We start from the raw sequence: 23064 nt of genomic DNA, 5'->3' as shown, positions 1-23064 counted from the left end.
GAAGTCGTCCTATCCCCGCTATCATTTTAGTCGCCCTTCGCTGCACCTTTTCCAATTCTACTATATTTTTCTTGAGATGCGGCGACCAGAATTGAACACAATACTCAAGGTGCGGTCGCACCATGGAGCGATACAACGGCATTATAACATCCTCACACCTGTTTTCCATACCTTTCCTAATAATACCCAACATTCTTTTCGCTTTCCTAGCTGCAGCAGCACACTGAGCAGAAGGTTTCAGTGTATTATCGACGACGACACCCAGATCCCATTCTTGGTCCGTAACTCCTAACGTGGAACCTTGCATGACGTAGCTATAATTCGGGTTCTTTTTTCCCACATGCATCACCTTGCACTTGCTCACATTAAACGTCATCTGCCATTTAGCCGCCCAGTCTCCTAAGGTCCTCTTGTAATTTTTCACAATCCTGTCGCCATTTAACAACTTTGAATAACTTTGTGTCATCAGCAAATTTAATTACCTCGCTAGTTACTCCCATCTCTAAATCATTTATAAATATATTAAAAAACAGCGGTCCTAGCTGACCCCTGAGGAACCCCACTAACTGCCCTTCTCCATTGTGAATACTGCCCATTTAACCCCACTCTCTGTTTCCTATCCTTCAACCAGTTTTTAATCCACAATAGTACATTTCCTCCTATCCCATGACCCTCCAATTTCCTCTGTAGCCTTTCATGAGCCTTGTCAAACGCCTTTTGAAAATCCAGATACACAATATCAACCGGTTCCCCTTTGTCCACATGTTTGTTTACTCCTTCAAAGAATTGAAGTAAATTGGTCAGGCAAGATTTCCCCACACAAAAGCCGTGCTGACTCATTCTCAGTAATCCATGTCCTCGGATGTGCTCTGTAATTTTGTTTTTAATAATAGCCTCTACAGTTTTTCCCAGCACTGACGTCAGACTCACCGGTCTATAATTTCCCGGATCTCCCCTGGAGCCGTTTTTAAAAATGGGCGTTACATTGGCCACCCTCCAATCTTCCGGTACCACGCTCGATTTTAAGGATAAATTGCATATCACTAGCAGTAGCTCCGCAAGTCATTAGTAGTTGTGCATGGATCTGCCCTGTGCCTCTATTTTAGAACCTGCGTGTCTAACTTTTCTCGTGCCTAATTCCATAGGGGGCATGGGCAGCCATTCGGCACGGAACAACCTTTATAGAATACTAGCTTAGCACAGGTCATCCTGGTGCCTAACTTTGGTCAACCTGTACAGAATTCCCCCCAATACCGCTAACTAAGACAACCATTTGTAAGGCCCAGAGCCGTCAGCAAACTGTAAGGCACAATTGAACACCAGATCCAAACCTAAGCCCAATGTAGCATAAGAACAACTGCCGCCAAGGACCTTAAAGACCTTGACTAAGCCATCATAAGGTGTAGGCCAAAATCCAAGCTCAGTCCACTCAGAGTCCCCCACTCTTGGGTTGATGGAGGACCTTTCGCAATGAGTGAGCAATGCAAAGTACTACAGATTTCACTGGGACCAAGCTGGACCCATGCTGTACCTCCGAAGCCACTGAATCCGTGAACTGACAAGTGTACATCCTCTGGGTAAGCTCAGATGATACAAAAGCTGGCCAAAGGGCAACCCTGGCGCTTTCCTTCACCTGAAGGATATTGAATCATGAGAGACCAGTGGGACTGAATCTACAATGTAGAGATCCATGATGCTGAAGATCCAGACGTGAAAAAATCAAACTCCAGGAGGGTGTGGATCACAAGATCTGAACTCTGAGAAGGAAGTCCCAAGTCCTGTAGCTTCAGGCTACAAAACTAAGTTCTCCTAGGAAAACAAGAAGGCTTAGAATGACCTGTAGGAGGGGGTAAAGGGTTGCATTCCTGTAGAGCTTTGACTACAACTGAAGTATGCTGAGTGAACTCGGGCTTACCCAACTGGACAGCTAAATACAGTATGTGGACCAACAAGTACATGGGACCTATAGGTTTGTTCAAGGGGAAGGCACGAAGCTGGCATAGAGGTAGCCATCATAATGAAACTGGAAATATCTGGTGGTGAAAGTTGGAGGGATAGTCCTGTGTATCCAAGTGGGAATATTTGTGGAGAAGGCTGCTATTCTGTATGTCCACAAATATATGGATAGTATCTGGCCATTTAGCAATTGAAACAGCCCAATGTTATCTGCATAGTTTTTGAAAATGCACAACTAGGCTAATTGTGCATTCACAGTAATTTAATAATAATGGTAGATAAAACCAGTAAGATGGTAACACTTGCATGATTGCTTTTGAATATTGGTCCAATAAAATAATTAATTATTCACATACAACATTCCCAAACCAACCAATAAAAACACAACTACCCCAGTTTCACTTAACCCGGTGGTGTAAAAAGTAGAATCAGACAAGAAGAGGTATAGAACCCACCAGTTTATTTCCATAGTGACCCAGGTGGTATGCTGTAAATATGTGCATATCTCACATAGCACACATTTCACAGGTGGTACATACATAGGTGGAGTATGGGTGGTTCATAGGCGGGGCACAAATTTATGCACATAACTTATATAGGATAGTTTATTATGCGTGTATCTCTAGCATTTAGGAATACACACTTAAGCCAGCTCTATGGCTTCTCGTGAATGTCCCAGCATCAGCGTAAATTCCTTTCTCCCAGCCCAGCATCGTAGAAACATGATGGCAGATAAGAGCCAAATGGTCCATCCAGTCTGCCCATTCTCAGTAACCACTAACTCCTTTTCCTAAGAGATCCCACGTGCCTGTCCTACGTGTCCTTAAATTCTGACACAGTACTTGTCGCCACAACCTCCACCAGGAGGCCATTCCACGCATCCAGCACTTTCTGTGAAAGAGTATTTTCTTAGATTCCTCCTAAGCCTATTTCCTCTTAACTTCAGCCTATGCCCTCTGATTCCAGAATTTTCTTTCATTTGAAAAAGGCTCACCTCCTGTACATTAATTCCACTGAGGTATTTCAACGTCTCATCATAGCCCCCCTCTCCTGCCTCTCTTCCAGTGTATACATGTTGAGGTTCATAAGCCTGTCCCTATATGCTTTAGGACAGAGACCGTTTACCAATTTTGTAGCTGCCCTCTGGATCGACTCCATCCTGTTTATATCTTTCTGTAGGTGCGGTCTCCGGAACTGCACACAGTACTCTAAATGGGACCTCACCAGAGACTTATACAGGGGCATTATTACCTCTTTTTTCCTGCTGGTCATCCCTCTCTTTATGCACCCGAGCATCCTTCTGGCTTTGACAGTCGTCTTTTCTACCAGTTTGGCCAACTTAAGATCATCGGACATAATCACCCCCAAGTCCTGCTCTTCTTTCGTACACAGATGCACTTCACCTCCTATATTGTACCGTTCCCTTCGATTTTTATAACCCAAGTGCATGACCCTGCATTTCTTAGCATTAAATCTTGGATGCCAATTATTGGACCATTCTTCAAGCTTTGCTAGATCTTTCCTCATGCCATCCACACCCTCCAGGGTGTCCACCCAATTACAGAGTTTGGTATCATCTGCAAAGAGATGAACCTTATGAAACAGTCCTTCCGCAATATCACTCACAAAGATGTTAAAAAGAGCTGGCCAAAGGACTGATCCCTGCAGTACACCACTGATATCATCCCTTTCCTTGGAGAAATCTCCATTTACCACTAGCCTGTCTCCTTCTATTTAAACAGTTTTTAACCCAGTCAGTCACTTTAGGTCCCATAACATTGGCTTCCATTAAGAGAACGCATTGCATTCAAGGTCTGCATCCTGGTTCATAAGATTATACACGATGAAGCTCCGGGATATATGTCAGGCCTCATAGACCTACCAACGAGAAACTCTACTAGCTCATCACGTACGTTACTGAATTTCCACTGTCCTAACTGTAAATTTATATTTTAGTCCTTAACATATGCATCCAGTTTCTCCTATATAAGCACGCAAATCTGGAATGAATTACCAAAATTCATAAAAAAACAACCCACAACATAATTAATTTCCATAAATTATTGAAAACCAATTTATTCAAGAAAGCATACCACAATAACTCATCCTAAATGCCAGTTAACAAAATGTACACTGGATCAACACAAAACGTAATTCTTTCTAATTGTTCATACTAATTTTATCATGATTTGAAGTTTAATATTCCTGATTGTTCAAGCTAATTTATCACGAATGAAGTTTAATCCAATACCTTTAATTTCTTATTATAAAATGAACTTTCATTACCTGAATACCTAATTCATTCTGTCTCCTCTACCTTACCTATGTATTTCTCTTTTCCGGAACTGATAATCACCATTACGGAACTATGTAAGCCACATTGAGCCTGCAAATAGGTGGAAAAATGTGGGATACAAACGTTAAAAATAAATAACGAGGGTACACAGCTTATTCGTTGCTTATCTAAACCTTTTTAAAACCCTGCTAAGCTAACTACTTTTACCACATTCTCTGGCACGAATTCCAGAATTTAATTTCACATTGTGAAGAAATATTTTCTCAGATTTGTTGTAAATTTACTACTCAATAGTTTCATTGCGTGCCTCTTAGTTGTAGGCGGTCGGTGGATTAGCTGTTTGGGGAGTTAAAGTGGGTATGGCAGAGCAGTGGGTCCTGAGTCTATAAATATATATCAAATACCATAGAATTAAGTGGCAAGAAAGTTAAAATTAAATGGTAGATATATGGCATATAGGTTTATTAGGTAATTGAATTAAGATGATGTTTATGCCTCCATACAGGCCTGCAGCCAGTCTGCTTCTCTTCTCTCTTACATAGCCCACTTGCCCTCAGCCAGTACATCTATGGAAACAATTCAACTGTATTTAAAGATCCCTCAAGAGGCAGTGTCTCATAATTTAGGCTCTAAAACCCTTTCTGATGTTTTATTGTGACCTCAGTAAGGCCCACACAAAATCCCTCCACTGCAAAACACTATACACAAGTGGGCAAAAACACACTCAGAAACTTACCAAAGTCTAACAGCACTAACTCCCAGGAAAGGAAGAGCTACAACCTTTATGTGTGAAAAAGCAGCACTGTAAATATTACACCGGGCCCTAAAACACCAATATACTACCTAGTGAAAAAAAACCAAACAAAAATAAAACAAATAGGACTGTAACCAGATCTCTATTCAAATACTACATGCTAGTAGAATACTACATCTTGGTCACACATAGAAAACACATGGCACAACAAATATGACACAAGGGACCAGAGATCAGTAAAAGTTATGAAGGCAAAAAACAATTGGAAACCTCAAGAAGTCAGACTCGGCATACAGCAATGCTAGAGAAATTGAAACTGAAATGCAAAATATCACAGATGCACATTTCCAAAAGCTGACATATTCCAGTTTAATAAATTCTGAATAAAATACTTTTTTTCTGCCTTTTGTTATCTGAGCATTTTGTTTCTCTATTCACTTTGGTCCCAGTGGGACTCATTTTCAAAGCACTTAAACGTACAAAGTTCGGAACTTTGTAAGTCTAAATGCTTTGAAAATACGCCTCAGTGTCCATGTTTTTTTTTTCTTGTCTTTGCAATGTCTCCTGTCCATTTGACATTTCTTCTGTCTCCATTTCCACCATCCTCCTGCATCCTTACGCATCCTGTCCTCACTTTCCCCTCTGTGGCCCTGTCCTTATCCTTCCTCTAGTTCCAGCATCTGTCCTCATAAGCACATAAGTATTTCCATACTGGGATGGACCGAAGGTACATAAGCCCAGCATTCTGTTTCCAACAATGCTCAATCCAGGTCACAAGTACCTGACAAGATCCCATAACAGTACAATACAATTAATGTTGCTTATCCTAGAAACAAGCAGTGGATTTGCCCCAAGTCCATTTCAATAATGGCCTATGAACTTTTCTTTTAGGGAGCTAGCCAAACAATTTTTAAAACCCGCTAAGCTAACTGCTTTTACTACTTTCTCTGGCAACAATTTCCAGAGTTTAATTACATGTTGAGTGAAGAAATATTTTCTCCAGTTTGTTTTAAATGTACTACTTTGTAGCTTCATTGCGTGCCCTCTAGTCCTAGTATTTTTGGAAAGAGTAAACAAGCGATTCACATCTACCTGTTCCACTCCACTCATTACTTTATAGACCTCTATCATATTGCTTCTCAGCCGTCTTTTCTCAAAGCTGAAGAGCCCTAGCCTCTTTAGCCTTTCCTCATAGGGAAGTTGACCCATCCCCTTTATCATTTTCGTCGCCCTTCTCTGTACCTTTTCTAATTCCACTGTATGTTTTTTGGGATGCAGTGACCAGAATTGCGCACAATATTCGAGGTGCAGTCGCATGGAGAGATACAAAGGTATTATAATGTCCTCATTTTTGTTTTCCATTCCTTTCCTAATTATACCTAACATTCTACTTGCTTTCTTAGCTGCCACCGCACACTGAGCAGAGGGTTTCAACATATCATCAACGATGACACCTAGATCCGTTTCCTGGTCGGTGACTCCTAATGTGGAACCTTGTATCACATAGTACTACTACTACTACTTAACATTTCTAAAGGGCTACTAGGGTTACGCAGCGCTGTACAATTTAATATGGAATGACAGTCCCTGCTCGAAGAGCTTGCAATCTAAAAAGACAAATGTACAGTTAATCAGATAGGTCAGACAGATTGGGGCAACCTATATGTTCGAAAGGTTAGGTTCTGAATGCAGCATTGAAGAGGTGAGCTTTAAGCAAGGATTTGAAGATGGGTAGGGAGGGGGCTTGGCGTAGGGATTCAGGAAGACTGTTCCAGGCATAGGGTGAGGCAAGGCAAAATGAGCGGGGCCTGGAGTTGGCAATGGTGGAGAAGGGTACTGAGAGGAGGGATTTGTTCATGTGAGCGGAGGTTACGGGCAGGAACGTAGGGGGAGATGAGGGTAGAGAGGTAGGGTAGAGCAGCAGAGTGAGTGCATTTGTAAGTAAGGAGGAGAAGCTTGAATTGGATGCGGTATCTGATTGGAAGCCAGTGAAGCGACTTGAGGAGAGGGGTGATATGAGTATATCGGTTCTGGCGGAATATGAGACGTGCGGCAGAGTTCTGAATGGATTGAAGGGGGGATAGATGGCTGAGTGGGAGGCCAGTGAGGAGCAAGTTGCAGTAGTCGAGACGAGAGCGTGGACGAGAGTTCGGGTGGTGTGCTCAGAGAGGAAAGGGCGAATTTTGTTGATGTTGAAAAGGAAGAAGCGACAGGTTTTGGCAGTCTGCTGGATATGCGCAGAGAAGGAGAGGGAGGAGTCGAAGATGACCCCGAGGTTGCGGGCAGATAAGACGGGGAGGATGAGGGTGCCATCAACTGAGATAGAGAGTGGGGGAAGAGGAGAAGTGGGCTTAGGTGGAAAGACGAGGAGCTCGGTCTTGGACATGTTCAGCTTCAGGTGGCGGTTGGACATCCAGGCAGCAATGTCGGATAGGCAGGCCGATACCTTGGCCTGGGTCTCTGCGGTGATGTCTGGTGTGGAGAGATAGAGCTGGGTGTCATCAGCGTAAAGATGATACTGGAAGCCATGAGATGAGATCAATGAGCCTAGGGAAGAGGTGTAGATAGAGAAGAGAAGGGGTCCAAGAACAGATCCCTGGGGAACTCCAACAGATAGCGGGATGGGAGTGGAGGAAGATCCATGGGAGTGCACCCTGAATGTGCGGTGGGAGAGATAGGAGGAGAACCAGGAGAGGACAGAGCCCTGGAACCCAAATGAGGCCAGTGTGGCGAGAAGTAAATCGTGATTGACAGTGTCAAAAGCGGCAGAAAGATCGAGGAGGATGAGGATGGAGTAGTGGCCTCTGGATTTGGCCAGGAGCAGGTCATTGCAGACTTTAGAGAGTGCTGTTTCTGTCGAGTGGACTGGAGTGGGTCGAGGATGGCATGAGAGGAGAGAAAATCAAGACAGCGGTTGTGAATGGCGCGCTCAAGTATTTTGGAGAGGAAGGGTAGGAGAGAGATGGGGCGATAGTTGGAGGGGCAGGTAGGGTCGAGTGATGGTTTTTGAGGAGAGGTGTGACTACGGCGTGCTTGAAGGTGTCAGGGACAGTTGCAGTGGAGAGAGAGAGGTTAAGGATGCGACAGATGGAGGGGTTGACAGTATGGGCGATGGTGTTAAATAGGTTGGTGGGGATGGGATCAGAGGAACAGGTGGTGCATTTCGAGGAGGAAAGAAGGCGGGAGGTTTCATCCTCGGTGATCTCAGGAAAGGAGGAGAAGGCGGCCTGGGTTGGTTGGTTGAGGGAGAGGGTTAATGGGTGAAGAGGGGGGTGGGGGGTGATGGCTTGGTAGTGAATTCAAGGTTGATCTTTTGCACTTTGTCGTGGAAGTAATCAGCCAGTGATTGAGGAGAGAGTGAGGGGGGAGTGGGAGCTATAGTTCTGGTTCCTCTTTCCCACATGCATCACTTTGCACTTGCTCACATTAAATGTCATATGCCAATTTGGATGCCCAGTCTTCCTATGGTCCTCTTGTAATTTTCCACAATCCTCTTGCGATTTAACAACTTTGAATAACTTTGTGTTGTCAGCAAGTTTAATTTCCTCACTAGTTACTCCCATCTCTAGATCATTTATAAATATGTTAAAAAGCAGCGGTCCTAGCACAGACCCCTGGGGAACATAAGTACATAAGTACATAAGTAGTGCCATACTGGGAAAGACCAAAGGTCCATCTAGCCCAGCATCCTGTCACCGACAGTGGCCAATCCAGGTCAAGGGCACCTGGCACGCTCCCCAAACGTAAAAACATTCCAGACAAGTTATACCTAAAAATGCGGAATTTTTCCAAGTCCATTTAATAGCGGTCTATGGACTTGTCCTTTAGGAATCTATCTAACCCCTTTTTAAAACTCCGTCAAGCTAACCGCCCGTACCACGTTCTCCGGCAACGAATTCCAGAGTCTAATTACACGTTGGGTGAAGAAAAATTTTCTCCGATTCGTTTTAAATTTACCACACTGTAGCTTCAACTCATGCCCTCTAGTCCTAGTATTTTTGGATAGCGTGAACAGTCGCTTCACATCCACCCGATCCATTCCACTCATTATTTTATACACTTCTATCATATCTCCCCTCAGCCGTCTCTTCTCCAAGCTGAAAAGCCCTAGCCTTCTCAGCCTCTCTTCATAGGAAAGTCGTCCCATCCCCACTATCATTTTCGTCGCCCTTCGCTGTACCTTTTCCAATTCTACTATATCTTTTTTGAGATACGGAGACCAGTACTGAACACAATACTCCAGGTGCGGTCGCACCATGGAGCGATACAACGGCATTATAACATCCGCACACCTGGACTCCATACCCTTCCTAATAACACCCAACATTCTATTCGCTTTCCTAGCCGCAGCAGCACACTGAGCAGAAGGTTTCAGCGTATCATCGACGACGACACCCAGATCCCTTTCTTGATCCGTAACTCCTAACGCGGAACCTTGCAAGACGTAGCTATAATTCGGGTTCCTCTTACCCACATGCATCACTTTGCACTTGTCAACATTGAACTTCATCTGCCACTTGCACGCCCATTCTCCCAGTCTCGCAAGGTCCTCCTGTAATCGTTCACATTCCTCCTGCGACTTGACGACCCTGAATAATTTTGTGTCATCGGCGAATTTAATTACCTCACTAGTTATTCCCATCTCTAGGTCATTTATAAATACATTAAAAAGCAACGGACCCAGCACAGACCCCTGCGGGACCCCACTAACTACCCTCCTCCACTGAGAATACTGGCCACGCAATCCTACTCTCTGCTTCCTATCTTTCAACCAGTTCTTAATCCATAATAATACCCTACCTCCGATTCCATGACTCTGCAATTTCTTCAGGAGTCTTTCGTGCGGCACTTTGTCAAACGCCTTCTGAAAATCCAGATATACAATATCAACCGGCTCCCCATTGTCCACATGTTTGCTTACCCCCTCAAAAAAATGCATTAGATTGGTGAGGCAAGACTTCCCTTCACTAAATCCGTGCTGACTTTGTCTCATCAGTCCATGTTTTTGTATATGCTCTGCAATTTTATTCTTAATAATAGCCTCCACCATCTTGCCCGGCACCGACGTCAGACTCACCGGTCTATAATTTCCCGGATCTCCTCTGGAACCCTTCTTAAAAATCGGAGTAACATTGGCTACCCTCCAGTCTTCCGGTACTACACTCGATTTTAGGGACAGATTGCATATTTCTAACAGTAGCTCCGCAAGTTCATTTTTTAGTTCTATTAATACTCTGGGATGAACCCCCACTATCTACCCTTCTCCATTGAGAATACTGTCCCATTTATCCCTACTCTCTGTTTTCTATCTTTTAACCAGTTTTTAATCCACAATGGAACACTACCTCCTATCCCATGACTCTCTAATTTCCTCTGAAGTCTATCATGAGTTACTTTGTCAAATGCCTTTTGAAAATCCATATACACAATATCGATCGACTCACCGTTAGCAATCCAATCAGCGCTGGTAAATGCCAATTAACAAGCAATTATTGACAGTAATTGGCATTAATTAGAATTTACGCACGCAACTGTCTAAGTGTGTTCTACAATGTGCTGTGCGTTAATTTTAAGTCGTATAGTTGAAAAGGAGGCATGGCTATGGGTGTGTCGCGGGCACTTCTAAAATCTATGCAAGTTGTTGTAGAATACAATCTGTCTGCGCCTGATTCAGGGCGTTGGCATTTACAACAAGTTTTACTTGATGTAACTAACCGCAACAATTTCGTCGTGCAGATGGCCGCTCGGCATAGTCTATAAACCGCACAGAAATTTAGGCTTATTCTATAAAGTACACCTAAATGAAGGCGTACTTTATAGAATACGCTTAGGCGTTTTTTATTTTGGCGCCAGGTTTTTTAGGCGTGATGTAAAGAATCTAGTCTTGTGCTGTTTATGTGTTCCCCTAACAGAATTGGGCTTGGTTGCTTTGGTTCCACTTACATGTGTAAGTGCACACTTACCCCTGAAAGTTCAGGTATTCTGTCCATTATCATGTGCAAGTGATGCATACATGTGGACACCCAGTTACAGAATTTCCTCTTATGGGCTGGATTCAGTAAATGGCATCTAAAATTTAAGCTCATTGGAATTACATACATCTACAATAAGATGCAGTTTATCGAATACCGCATAGGTTGGGTGAATGCGGCTACATTTAGGGGTGGACATTTATGCCACTGGAAATATGGTGTAAATGCTTGCACCTAAATGTACGCGTGTTCTCCTGAATTCTATAAAGCACGCAAATGTGATTGACACTCCAATGTGGCCTACTCTCTTATGGCCACGCCCCTTTTCCCATTATGCACAATTCAATTTACGTGTGCCTTTTTTTTTTAGAATACGCCTAAAAAGAAACACGTGTAAACTACTACTACTTATCATTTCTAAAGTGCTACTAGACATACGCAGCGCTGTACACTTGAACATGAAGAGACAGTCCCTGCTCAACAGAGCTTACAATCTAATTAGGACAGACAAACAGGACAAACAAGAGATAAGGGAATATTAAAGTGAGGATGATAAAATAAGGGTTCTGAACAAGTGAATAACGGTTAGTAGTTAAAAGCGGCATCAAAAAGGTGGGCTTTTAACTTAGATTTGAAGACGGCCAGAGATGGAGCTTGACGTACTGGCTCAGGAAGTCTATTCCAGGCATATGGTGCAGCAAGATAAAAGGAACGGAGTGTGGCGTTAGCGGTGGAGGAGAAGGGTGCAGATAAGAGAGATTTAACGGTGTAGGAGAAGGGTGCAGATAAGAGAGATTTACCCAGTGAACAGAGTTCCTGGGGAGGAGTGTAGGGAGTGATGAGAGTGGAGAGGTACTGAGGAGCTGCAGAGTGAATGCATTTATAGGTCAATAAGAAGAGTTTGAACTGTATGCGGAAACGGATAGGAAGCCAGTGAAGTGACTTGAGGAGAGGGCTAATATGAGCATAATGACACTGGCGGAATATTAGTCGTGCAGCAGAATTTTGAACAGATTGAAGAGGAGAGAGATGGCTAAGTGGGAGACCTGTGAGAAGCAAGTTGCAATAGTCTAAGCGAGCGGTGATAAGAGTGTGGATGAGGGTTCTGGTAGTGTGCTCAGAAAGGAAAGGGTGAATTTTGGTGATGATATAGAGAAAGAAACGACAGGTTTTAGCAGTCTGAATAATTCCAGTTATTGCCAATTAGTGATGATAATTGGTTGTTATCGGCCAGTTATCACTAATTGGCTTGTTACTTAGTGGAGTAGTGCACAATTAAACGCACGCTACTCGCAGTGCCTTATGTAGAATTTGGCTATATATATATACAGTGGTGGAAATAAGTATTTGATCCCTTGCTGATTTTGTAAGTTTGCCCACTGACAAAGACATGAGCAGCCCATAATTGAAGGGTAGGTTATTGGTAACAGTGAGAGATAGCACATCACAAATTAAATCCGGAAAATCACATTGTGGAAAGTATATGAATTTATTTGCATTCTGCAGAGGGAAATAAGTATTTGATCCCCCACCAACCAGTAAGAGATCTGGCCCCTACAGACCAGGTAGATGCTCCAAATCAACTCGTTACCTGCATGACAGACAGCTGTCGGCAATGGTCACCTGTATGAAAGACACCTGTCCACAGACTCAGTGAATCAGTCAGACTCTAACCTCTACAAAATGGCCAAGAGCAAGGAGCTGTCTAAGGATGTCAGGGACAAGATCATACACCTGCACAAGGCTGGAATGGGCTACAAAACCATCAGTAAGACGCTGGGCGAGAAGGAGACAACTGTTGGTGCCATAGTAAGAAAATGGAAGAAGTACAAAATGACTGTCAATCGACAAAGATCTGGGGCTCCACGCAAAATCTCACCTCGTGGGGTATCCTTGATCATGAGGAAGGTTAGAAATCAGCCTACAACTACAAGGGGGGAACTTGTCAATGATCTCAAGGCAGCTGGGACCACTGTCACCACGAAAACCATTGGTAACACATTACGACATAACGGATTGCAATCCTGCAGTGCCCGCAAGGTCCCCCTGCTCCGGAAGGCACATGTGACGGCCCGTCTGAAGTTTGCCAGTGAACACCTGGATGATGCCGAGAGTGATTGGGAGAAGGTGCTGTGGTCAGATGAGACAAAAATTGAGCTCTTTGGCATGAACTCAACTCGCCGTGTTTGGAGGAAGAGAAATGCTGCCTATGACCCAAAGAACACCGTCCCCACTGTCAAGCATGGAGGTGGAAATGTTATGTTTTGGGGGTGTTTCTCTGCTAAGGGCACAGGACTACTTCACCGCATCAATGGGAGAATGGATGGGGCCATGTACCGTACAATTCTGAGTGACAACCTCCTTCCCTCCGCCAGGGCCTTAAAAATGGGTCGTGGCTGGGTCTTCCAGCACGACAATGACCCAAAACATACAGCCAAGGCAACAAAGGAGTGGCTCAGGAAGAAGCACATTAGGGTCATGGAGTGGCCTAGCCAGTCACCAGACCTTAATCCCATTGAAAACTTATGGAGGGAGCTGAAGCTGCGAGTTGCCAAGCGACAGCCCAGAACTCTTAATGATTTAGAGATGATCTGCAAAGAGGAGTGGACCAAAATTCCTCCTGACATGTGTGCAAACCTCATCATCAACTACAGAAGACGTCTGACCGCTGTGCTTGCCAACAAGGGTTTTGCCACCAAGTATTAGGTCTTGTTTGCCAGAGGGATTAAATACTTATTTCCCTCTGCAGAATGCAAATAAATTCATATACTTTCCATAATGTGATTTTCCGGATTTAATTTGTGATGTGCTATCTCTCACTGTTACCAATAACCTACCCTTCAATTATGGGCTGCTCATGTCTTTGTCAGTGGGCAAACTTACAAAATCAGCAAGGGATCAAATACTTATTTCCACCACTGTATGTATATATATATATATATATATATATATATATATGTGTGTGTGTAAAAAGTTAGGGATTATGCAAAATGGAATGAAAAACAAAACTGAAAATGTCATTATGCTTTTGCTTAGATTCATGGTGCACCTGTACCTTGAGTATTGTGTGGGGATAGTGCGGGGCAGACTTATACGGTCTGTGCCAGAGCCAGTGGTGGGAGGCGGGACTGGAGGTTGGGAGGCAGGGATAGCGCTGGGCAGACTTATACGGTCTGTGCCCTGAAGAGCACAGGTACAAATCAAAGTAGGGTATACACAAAAGTAGCACACATGAGTTGTCTTGTTGGGCAGACTGGATGGACCGTGCAGGTCTTTTTCTGCCGTCATCTACTATGTTACTATGTAATTCTGGTCTCCTCATTTCAAATGGATAAAGTGGAACTAGAAGTGGTTGGGGAGAGCAACAAAAATGATAAAGGAGATGGAATATTTGCTTCATGAAGAAAGACTAAAACAGTTAGGGTTCTTCATTCAGCTTGGAAAAGAAATTCTGAGAGACAATATGATAGAAGTTTATAAAATCATTGAGTGGTGTGGAAAGTTTAAATGGGGAATGTTTGTTTAACCTTTCAAACACTGATATAGGAGGATGCTCCATTAAACTATACAACTAGCAGATTGAAAATAGAAAATATTTTTAATGTAGCACATGATAAAGCTGTGGAATATGTTGTTGGAAGGAGTGGTCAAGGCTACTAATTCAGCGGGCTCAAAAGATTATTTGTCAAGTTTTTGTAGGAACCTTTTTTTGTAGGAAAAACATTTTTTAAAATTCTTTTTATTTTATCTTGAAATTTAACAGATCAGTACATAAACTTAGTAACATAGCTGCAATAATTTAGCTGCTGTGGGTTTGCATAGCCATAAATTAAGAAACCTTTGAAGAGTCCAGTGTATTCCATTTTTTAATTCTGGCTGGTAAATTGCTTTGATGAAATTGAAGAGCTTGTTCATATATTTTATATAAAAGAGCCCAGTTCCACCAAATATAGATGTTGAGTGTTGTCTTTCCAATGAGAAATGATCAGTTTCAGAGCTAAGGTGATTAGGAAGTAAAAAAGTAATTTGTCTTTATCAGATAGTGTAAAGGGAATGGATATAGATTTCCATATTACATACTTGGTTAATAGTGGCGACTGAAACTGAAAAATATCCTGTAGTTTGGACCAGACATCTTGCCAAAAAATTAAAGTATAAGCACATTCATAAATTAAATGCATCAAAATTCCGTTCTTCGATTTACATGACCTACTTAAGTCTGAGTATGATGGATCAATTGCTTTACATTTACGAGGGATCCATAAAGCTCTATGATACAGAAAAAACATAGATTCAGTAATGGCAGCTGATAATGATGCTGAAAAGAATTTATAAGAACAAAGAAAACTATTAGCTTGCTAGAGCTAGAAAAGCTACAACTGATCATTGGAAATGAGCTATAAAAGGGATCTGCTGTTTCAGGTCATCTTGGTATTTGTGACTTGGGTTGGCCATTGTTAGAGATGGGATGCGGGCTCACTGAAACTTGATCTGACTCAGCATTGGCACATGTTCTTATGTAACTTTAACATGTAATAAAATAAAAGCTAAAAGTTGTCATCACCCTAGTTTTGTTTAGTTGTGATTGTACTTGAGATCAATTGGTGCAGATGGAAGCGTTGCCCTGTTATAATGTGTTAATCAGTGTCATAGCCATGGTTGGGCGTGGGTAAGCAGGAGCCCATCTACTTGAGGTTCAGACTCACTCAACAGCGGCACACATCTTTGGTGTCATCTTTGGTGTACCTGGCAGGGATCTCCAAGCCTTGCCAGTTGAAGATGTCCTCTGAACACTGGTGAAGTTAGTGTCAAGCTCCTAGCCACCAATGCTAGCACTCCCCCATGCATACTCAGTTCATGCACATGATCTCAGCATGCAGAAGGGGTACAGGGGCCAGTGACTGGAACCATGCTGCCAACTTCACCAGTGTTCACATGGCCTGGAGGGGGCTGCGGTTCTTTTGGAGGAGGTCTTCAGCTGGTAGGGCTTGGGGAACCCCCACCAGGAAAGGCAATAATTTTTAACACGTGGGGGATAAGGGATTATGGTTACACTTATGGTTACGCTACTGATCTTAATCCCGTGAACTAGAAGATTTGCTACTAAATAACAAGCCATAAGTTGCATTTATTTAATACCTGTCGTTCCCACAGTCCATCATTCACAGTTATTTCATGCAGCAATCCTACAAATACAGCTAAATGGTCCTGTTTTAATACACTGGCTTTTATCACTGGACAGAGTGGTTTCAAGATGATGAGGAAATCAGACTTCCTCTTTGTAATTTTATCCATTGCAGGTAGCATGATTATTATTGAACGAAAAATGTAAAAATGTTGTTTTGTGTGTTGCAGTAGTACACTGAATATCATCCAGCTAGATTTCACCTTTTGTTTTGCAGGAAAGTGAAAAAAGGTTCCTTGTTGATAGACTCGAGCACTATTGATCCTGCAATGTCCAAGGAGCTGGCAAAAGCAGCTGAGAAAATGGGAGCCGTATTTATGGATGCCCCTGTTTCTGGTGGTAAGTATTCCCCTTGAAAGGACAAACTATGGAGGTGTGGTAAAGGTTGTGCCTTTTGTCAAGCAAGTATTTTGTGTTCTATAGTATTTAGCTTATAGGGATTTTTTTTCCACTTTTAGTTTTGGGATGGTCGTCTTTGGCTGTATGAGGTAGATGTGTCTACTGCTACAGAGCTAGTGGAGGAAATTTTTATGGAACTACATGATTTATGGCCTTATTTACCTATCGGCTGATCTTCAAAAGGTCTAGAGTTAGGGGACAGCATTCAAGAAGTTGGGCACTGCTTTGATGAGGGGATGATTTATCTGCTTGAGGAATAGATTATTGTAATAGTGTATTATAGTCTCCCAGATGTTAATTTACAGTGCGGCAGGTGCTACAAAATGTAGCAATAAAAATAATTACTAGGAATAGAAAGTCAGATCATGTTACCCTGTTACTGAAATTTTTACTGACTTCTAGTTGAAGCTAGATTGAGGTTCAGCTACTGTGGTGCATACATGTTGTATATGGATCCCGTTTACCTGGCTCCAAAGTTTATTTCATATGAGCTTGGTCATCGTCTTCTTCAGTCCTTCAGCAAGAGTTGTTACATCTTTCTCTGTTATCGCAAGTGCATCTTACCTGTACTAGAAAATGAGCACCTGCTCGTGCAGGCCATAAACTGTAGAACACATTTTCTTTATATCTAAGGGAAGAGCCCATTCTTTTTTGGTTCTGAAAGCTGTTCAAGTTTCTTGGAAAGAAATTATGGTATAATGTCCTATGGGGTTAGTTAATTTTGTTTGTAGGATGAAAATGTTATCTGAATTAGATTTGTTTTAGTGTGTGCCTTTGTTTTAACTTATTGTATTTGTAATTTTTATTGTAATGTTTTTTAAAAATTGTGATCTGTTTTATTGCAACTAGTATTATGACAGGTAACAAATAAAATGCACTAAATCAAAATATGCTCAATATTCTGCTTTCCTCTCTGCTTTCCTTATGCAGAGTATGCAGTTCTACATTTAAATGGACGACAACTATTCAGTTTAAAAATAGGACTATTATTTATGCACTTCACCTATATTGTTAAATATATTTGGATTATAGATAAATTTAAGCCCTAGCTCATCCTCTTACTAAACCAATAAATTTTGGTTGGACGTCAGTTTTGCCTTCCAAAATATATGCATTTGTCAGGCTTGCATTTAAAATAAATTTGATAACAAATGCAGTCGCTACTGGTTACAGAATAGCTTTGGCATATTGATCCCTAGGTGCCTAGATTTTTAAAAAGTTTGACAGGTTGTGAGAACTAAGGGGCCCTTTTATTACAGTAAAAAGTGACCTTAGCGTGCCCTTACATGGGATTTTCATTCACCTTAAGGCAATTTTTACTACAGCAGTAAAATGGCCGATTCTTCTTCTTAAAAAAAAAAAAATATATATATATATATATTTGCGGTGTGTCCTTACCAACACTTATTTTATAGACAGTAAGGACTCATGCACTAATCCTGCGCTAACCAATTAGCGTACAGTAATGTAGATGCACTAACTGATTAGCACAGGAACACTCTCTGCCCTCTGACACGCCCCCAACAACAACAAAATATAAAAAATTCAGAGCCCACATATTAGCATGCACCAATTTGGCTTTTACTGCAGGATGACTGAGTGGGGCAGTGATTTCCATTGCTGAGTGCCTAATTTTAAGTTCCCAAATCGAAAAGAATTAATAACAATCTTTGCTTTAGGCACCTTGCTGCATAAGACCTTCAAATCCTTTGTAACATCAAATTTTCACCAGTTTAAAAGTCTTTACAACATCTACTGTCAGCTGGGTGCTGAGATCTCCTGGTTCTTCTTGCATACAGAAGGCCAGATGCACTAAACTTAACGAGCCATTAACGAGCAAGTAGTAAACCGTGGCATGCACAAAAGGGTTCTCCGAGCCATTTTCCGATCATGGTAGCAGCTAACGAAAACGGAATGCAGCTGAGCAAATTAGTACCCCAATGTGTATAAATCGTATTGTAATGAGATGCACTACCATTTTCCGATAGCCTAACCGTGGAAAATCTAATGGGAGGTCTGTACCTCTCGTTGGGGCTGTGCAGGATTTATTCACCTCTAAAAACTTCTATAAATTTAACAAAAAAAAAATCGGGAAAAAAAAACGTCCAAGTGCTCATCAGGGATGTCCTTTATGGACGTCCTTCACTCAAAACAACCAGCCAGAAACCTTTGCCTAGCCACGTCCAAGTGCTCGTCAGGGCCGTCATTCTAAAGTGCCTAACATGGACGTCCTTTACTAAAAAAAAGGACGTCCCTGACGAGCACTTGGACGTTTTTCCCCCAGATTTTTTTTGTGATGGGTGCAAGGACGTCCAAATCAAAAAAACTATTTGGACGTCTCTTTCGATTATGCCCCACCTCCAGGTCTCTCTCAGCCAATCACAGCGCATTTAGCTGACACCAGTCAGACGTCACGATGTCAGACTCCGAACTGGATTCAGCCGCTCAACTCCAGCATGTCGGCCACGGCGGACGAAGAACTTGAAAGATGTCACCTCGGGTAGAAATATTTTTAAAGGCGCAGGAGGAAGCGGACCTCAGCGCAAAAGTAAGAAACGGCAGCAGGGGAGGGCTGGCGGCGGGAGGGGGGCCAGGGCGAAATCTGCGGGGGCCCAGGCCCCTGTGGCCCCATGCAGATATGCCCCTGGCGGTAAGTGCAAAATGTTACTACACTTTAGAAACAGACCCCTAAAGGTAGATAGCTATTTTGAGCCTAAAATGTTTGACTCTAAAATCAGCTGAAGATAGGTTAAAATTACTCAAAAATTACTCATCTAATACACACAAAATTAAAGTACTGAACATCAACTAAAAATTGGACTATATGGCATAGACCTGGAATGGTGGAAAAACCTTAGTGAATCAGGCTGTTGGCTTAAATATCACCTTGCTTGTTTCTCTGCATCTGAATCTTTTAATATCATCCACTTATATATCCTTTGGAATGAAGAGGCACATCTTTTATCATAATTTCCCCCACTCATGTTTTTAAAATCTTCTTTCTCAAATTATTATTTGTGTACATGTAGCAACAAGGTGCCTGCATGGGGTTCAGATATAGTTCTGTGTGGCAACTGCCCATTTTGTATACCCACACCAACTTTCATGAATATAAGTAGGAGTCGCTTTCCCAAACTTTAAGGAATAATAAACTCTCAAAAAATAGCTGTTTCCATATCATCAAGCTGATCAATCCATAGACTGGTGGGTTGTGTCCATCTACCAGCAGGTGGAGATAGAGAGCAAACTTTTGCCTCCCTATATGTGGTCATATGCTGCCGGAAACTCCCCAGTATGTTCTCTATCTCAGCAGGTGGTGGTCACACACAGCAGCAGCTCTGGCTAGGCCTCCAAGCCTAATCCTTAGGTTTTGTTGAGGCCTGGGGTTGAGGGCTCTTTTGAGCAAGTGCAAACCTGGTGGTGCCAGGTCCCTCCTTTTCTCCCCCCTCCCGCTGGCTCCGTTTAAAAAAAAAAAAAAAAAAAAAAAAATTTTAAACGTCTTTAAAGGCGTTTAATTCGACGTTTCTTTAAACGTTCATTGCAGCTACTCACTGGGACACCAGTTCGTTACAGCTCGGAGCGGCAAGCAGGTAATTTTACCTTTTTATAGCGGGCAGGGGGTTCCCCGATTCTTCTCCTCGTGGCATATGGCGTCGGAGGGCGAGGGCGCAAAGGGTCGCTCCCCGGATCGCTGGAGCGCTTCTAGAGGGGATGCGGGGGTTTTACAACCTGATTCGCCCTTGATGGGTGACAGTTTAGTGACCGATGAATGTCCCGGTCGTTCCTCCGGCGTGGCGGTTTTTTCCCGCCATAAACGCCCATCCCCCGCTCCTCGCCTCCGCCATCTTGGCCGGCCACGCGGCTCGGACGGCTTCTTCGTGGGCCGCCCTTGAGGTTGGAGACATTAATGCCATGAACGCCCTTAATTTGGGCGACGGCACAAAGCGGCTAAAGTTAAGCGCCGTTCTTCCCGCGCGGCTCCTTCGCGGAGTTTCGCGCCGGACGCCATTTTGGATGCGCAGCATGTCTCTCCCCCGCTATTGCGAGCGCCGGTTGAGAGTGCGTCTAGGGCTGTTGCCCAGGCTGCGGAAGTGCACAGTCTGGGGGGTTTCTCCCCCGAGTTTGTTTTGCTGCTGCATCAGGCTTTCCTCATGCAAAACGCTGCCCCTGCTCCCTCTTCTGATAAAGAGGTTGAGGTTCCCAGAGGTAAACGCCCTCGGGTTGATTTCCAGGCCTTGGAGGACTTTGTCTCCTCCGATGTAGATGAGGGCAGCGTGTCTGAGGTCCCCCAACGGTCCTTTGCGGATTCCTTGGAGGAGATAGATCCCCGCTCGGATGGAGCGGATGACCCCTCTGCAGCGCGGCTTTTTAGCCCAGAGGATTTGCCCAACCTGTTGTTACAGGCCATGGACACTTTGAAGATTTCCTCTCCGGAGGACGTCTCTCCCTCAGCCCCTGTTGGCTCTGCCATTATGCTGGGGACGAAGCGCCCGCCTAGATCCTTCCACGTGCATGAGCCATGCGGCTCAATGGGATGTCCCGGAAACGAGCCTTAAAGTGGCTAGGGCTATGTCCCGCCTCTATCCTTTGGCTGTGAGTGAACGTGAGGCCTATCTGTGGCCTACCGTGGATTCTTTAATCACTGCGGTGACTAAGAAAATGGCGTTGCCGGTGGAAGGTGGCACGGCCCTAAAGGACGCCCAAGACAGAAGATTGGAGGCGGCCTTAAGGTCGTCCTTTGAGGCAGCTGCTTTAAGTTTGCAGGCCTCAGTTTGCGGCTCCTATGTGGCCAGGGCGTGCCTGACTATGGTGCAGCGGGCTTCCCCCTCGGATCTTTCCTTGAGGGCTGATTGGCCGGCCCTGGAATCGGGCTTAGCCTATTTGGCAGACTTGCTGTATGATGTCTTGAGAGCCTCAGCTAAAGGCATGGCTCAGACAGTCTCTGCGCGGCGGTGGCTTTGGCTGAAACATTGGTCTGCTGACCACGCCTCTAAATCCCGCCTGGCTAGATTGCCTTTTAAAGGCAAGCTGCTCTTTGGGGTCGAGCTGGACAAAATCGTGACCGATCTCGGCACGTCTAAGGGCAAGAAATTACCAGAGGTCAGAGCTCGGGCTAGTACTCGTCCCGGTACCTCCAGAGGACGGTTGCTGGAAGCCCGTCGGTACCGCCCGGGCAAGTCGGGTTCCTCTGCCCCCTCTTCCTTCAAGAGGAATTTCTCCCCCAAGCAGCATTCCTTTCGCAGAGACCGCCGTCCCGGAGGTGCTCCCTCCGGTCCTCCCCCAGGGTCTCGTACCCAATGACGGGGCCTTGGTCCACGCCCCAGTGCAGATTGGAGGACGGCTGTCCTCGTTTCTGGGCGAGTGGACCACTATAACTTCAGACGCGTGGGTGCTGGAAGTCATCAGAGACGGCTACAAGCTAGAGTTCTGCCAACCCTTAAGAGACGGGTTTGTACTCTCTCCCTGCAAGTCTCCGGTCAAGCTGTGGCAGTGCAGCAGACCTTGGACAACCTGATCCGCCTGGGTGCGGTCGTTCCGGTGCCAAAAAATCAGATTGGCAAGGGACGTTACTCCATTTACTTTGTGGTTCCAAAGAAAGGAGGTTCTGTCCGGCCTATCCTCGACCTCAAAGGGGTCAATCGGGCCTGGAAAGTGAGGCACTTTCGCATGGAGACTCTCCGCTCTGTTATAGCGGCAGTGAAGGCAGGAGAGTTCTTGGCTTCCTTGGACATCAAGGAAGCGTACCTGCATATTCCCATCTGGCCTCCTCTCCAACGCTTTCTGCGTTTTACAGTCCTGAGACGACACTTCCAGTTCAGAGCCCTCCCTTTCGGGTTGGCTACTGCTCCGCGGACCTTTTCCAAAGTAATGGGGGTCATAGCGGCCTTCCTGCTAAAGGAAGGAGTACAAGTCCATCCTTATCTGGACGACTGGTTGATCCGAGCCCCCTCTTATGCAGAGTGCGGCAAAGCTATGGACCGGGTAGTTGCTCTTGTGAGCTCCCTGGGATGGATCATCAACTGGAAGAAGAGCCAGCTGCGCCCGACTCAGTCCCTGGAGTATCTGGGAGTTCGATTCGACACCCAAGTGGGCAGAGTGTTCCTGCCAGACAATCGGATTGTCAAGCTTCAGGCTCAGGTGGACTAGTTCCTAGTAGCCTCTCCTATTCGGGCTTGGGACTACGTGCAGCTGTTGGGCTCTATGACGGCCACGATGGAAGTAGTGCCCTGGGCCAGGGCTCATATGAGACCACTACAGCTATCTCTGCTGCTGCGCTGGACTCCGATGTCGGAGGATTATGCTGTGCGCCTTCCCGTGGACCCAGCAGTGCGCAAGGCGCTGAGCTGGTGGACGCAGACAGACAAGTTGTCTGCAGGATTGCCTCTGGTGACCCCGGAGTGGATTGTCGTCACGACAGACGCCTCTTTGATGGGCTGGGGAGCCCTCTGCTTGGGAAGGACAGCGCAGGGGCTCTAGTCTCCTGCAGAGGCAAGTGGTCTAT

At 44.4% G+C, this 23064-nt stretch overlaps 1 protein-coding gene across 1 annotated transcript in view; it reads left to right on the top strand.

The window, feature by feature from the left end:
- HIBADH (3-hydroxyisobutyrate dehydrogenase) overlaps positions 1 to 23064 on the top strand; it is a 294282-nt gene that overhangs the window by 28944 nt on the left and 242274 nt on the right. The window contains exon 4 of the mRNA XM_030202454.1: positions 16381 to 16502. Within this exon, the coding sequence (XP_030058314.1) occupies positions 16381 to 16502 (122 nt within the window). The remainder of the gene's footprint in view (positions 1 to 16380; positions 16503 to 23064) is intronic.

The sequence above is a fragment of the Microcaecilia unicolor genome, chromosome 1 (genome assembly GCF_901765095.1).
Source record: "Microcaecilia unicolor chromosome 1, aMicUni1.1, whole genome shotgun sequence".
In the NCBI taxonomy this organism is placed as follows: domain Eukaryota; kingdom Metazoa; phylum Chordata; class Amphibia; order Gymnophiona; family Siphonopidae; genus Microcaecilia; species Microcaecilia unicolor.
Note: the sequence above shows the minus strand (reverse complement) of the source record. Positions and strands in the feature narration are given on the sequence as shown.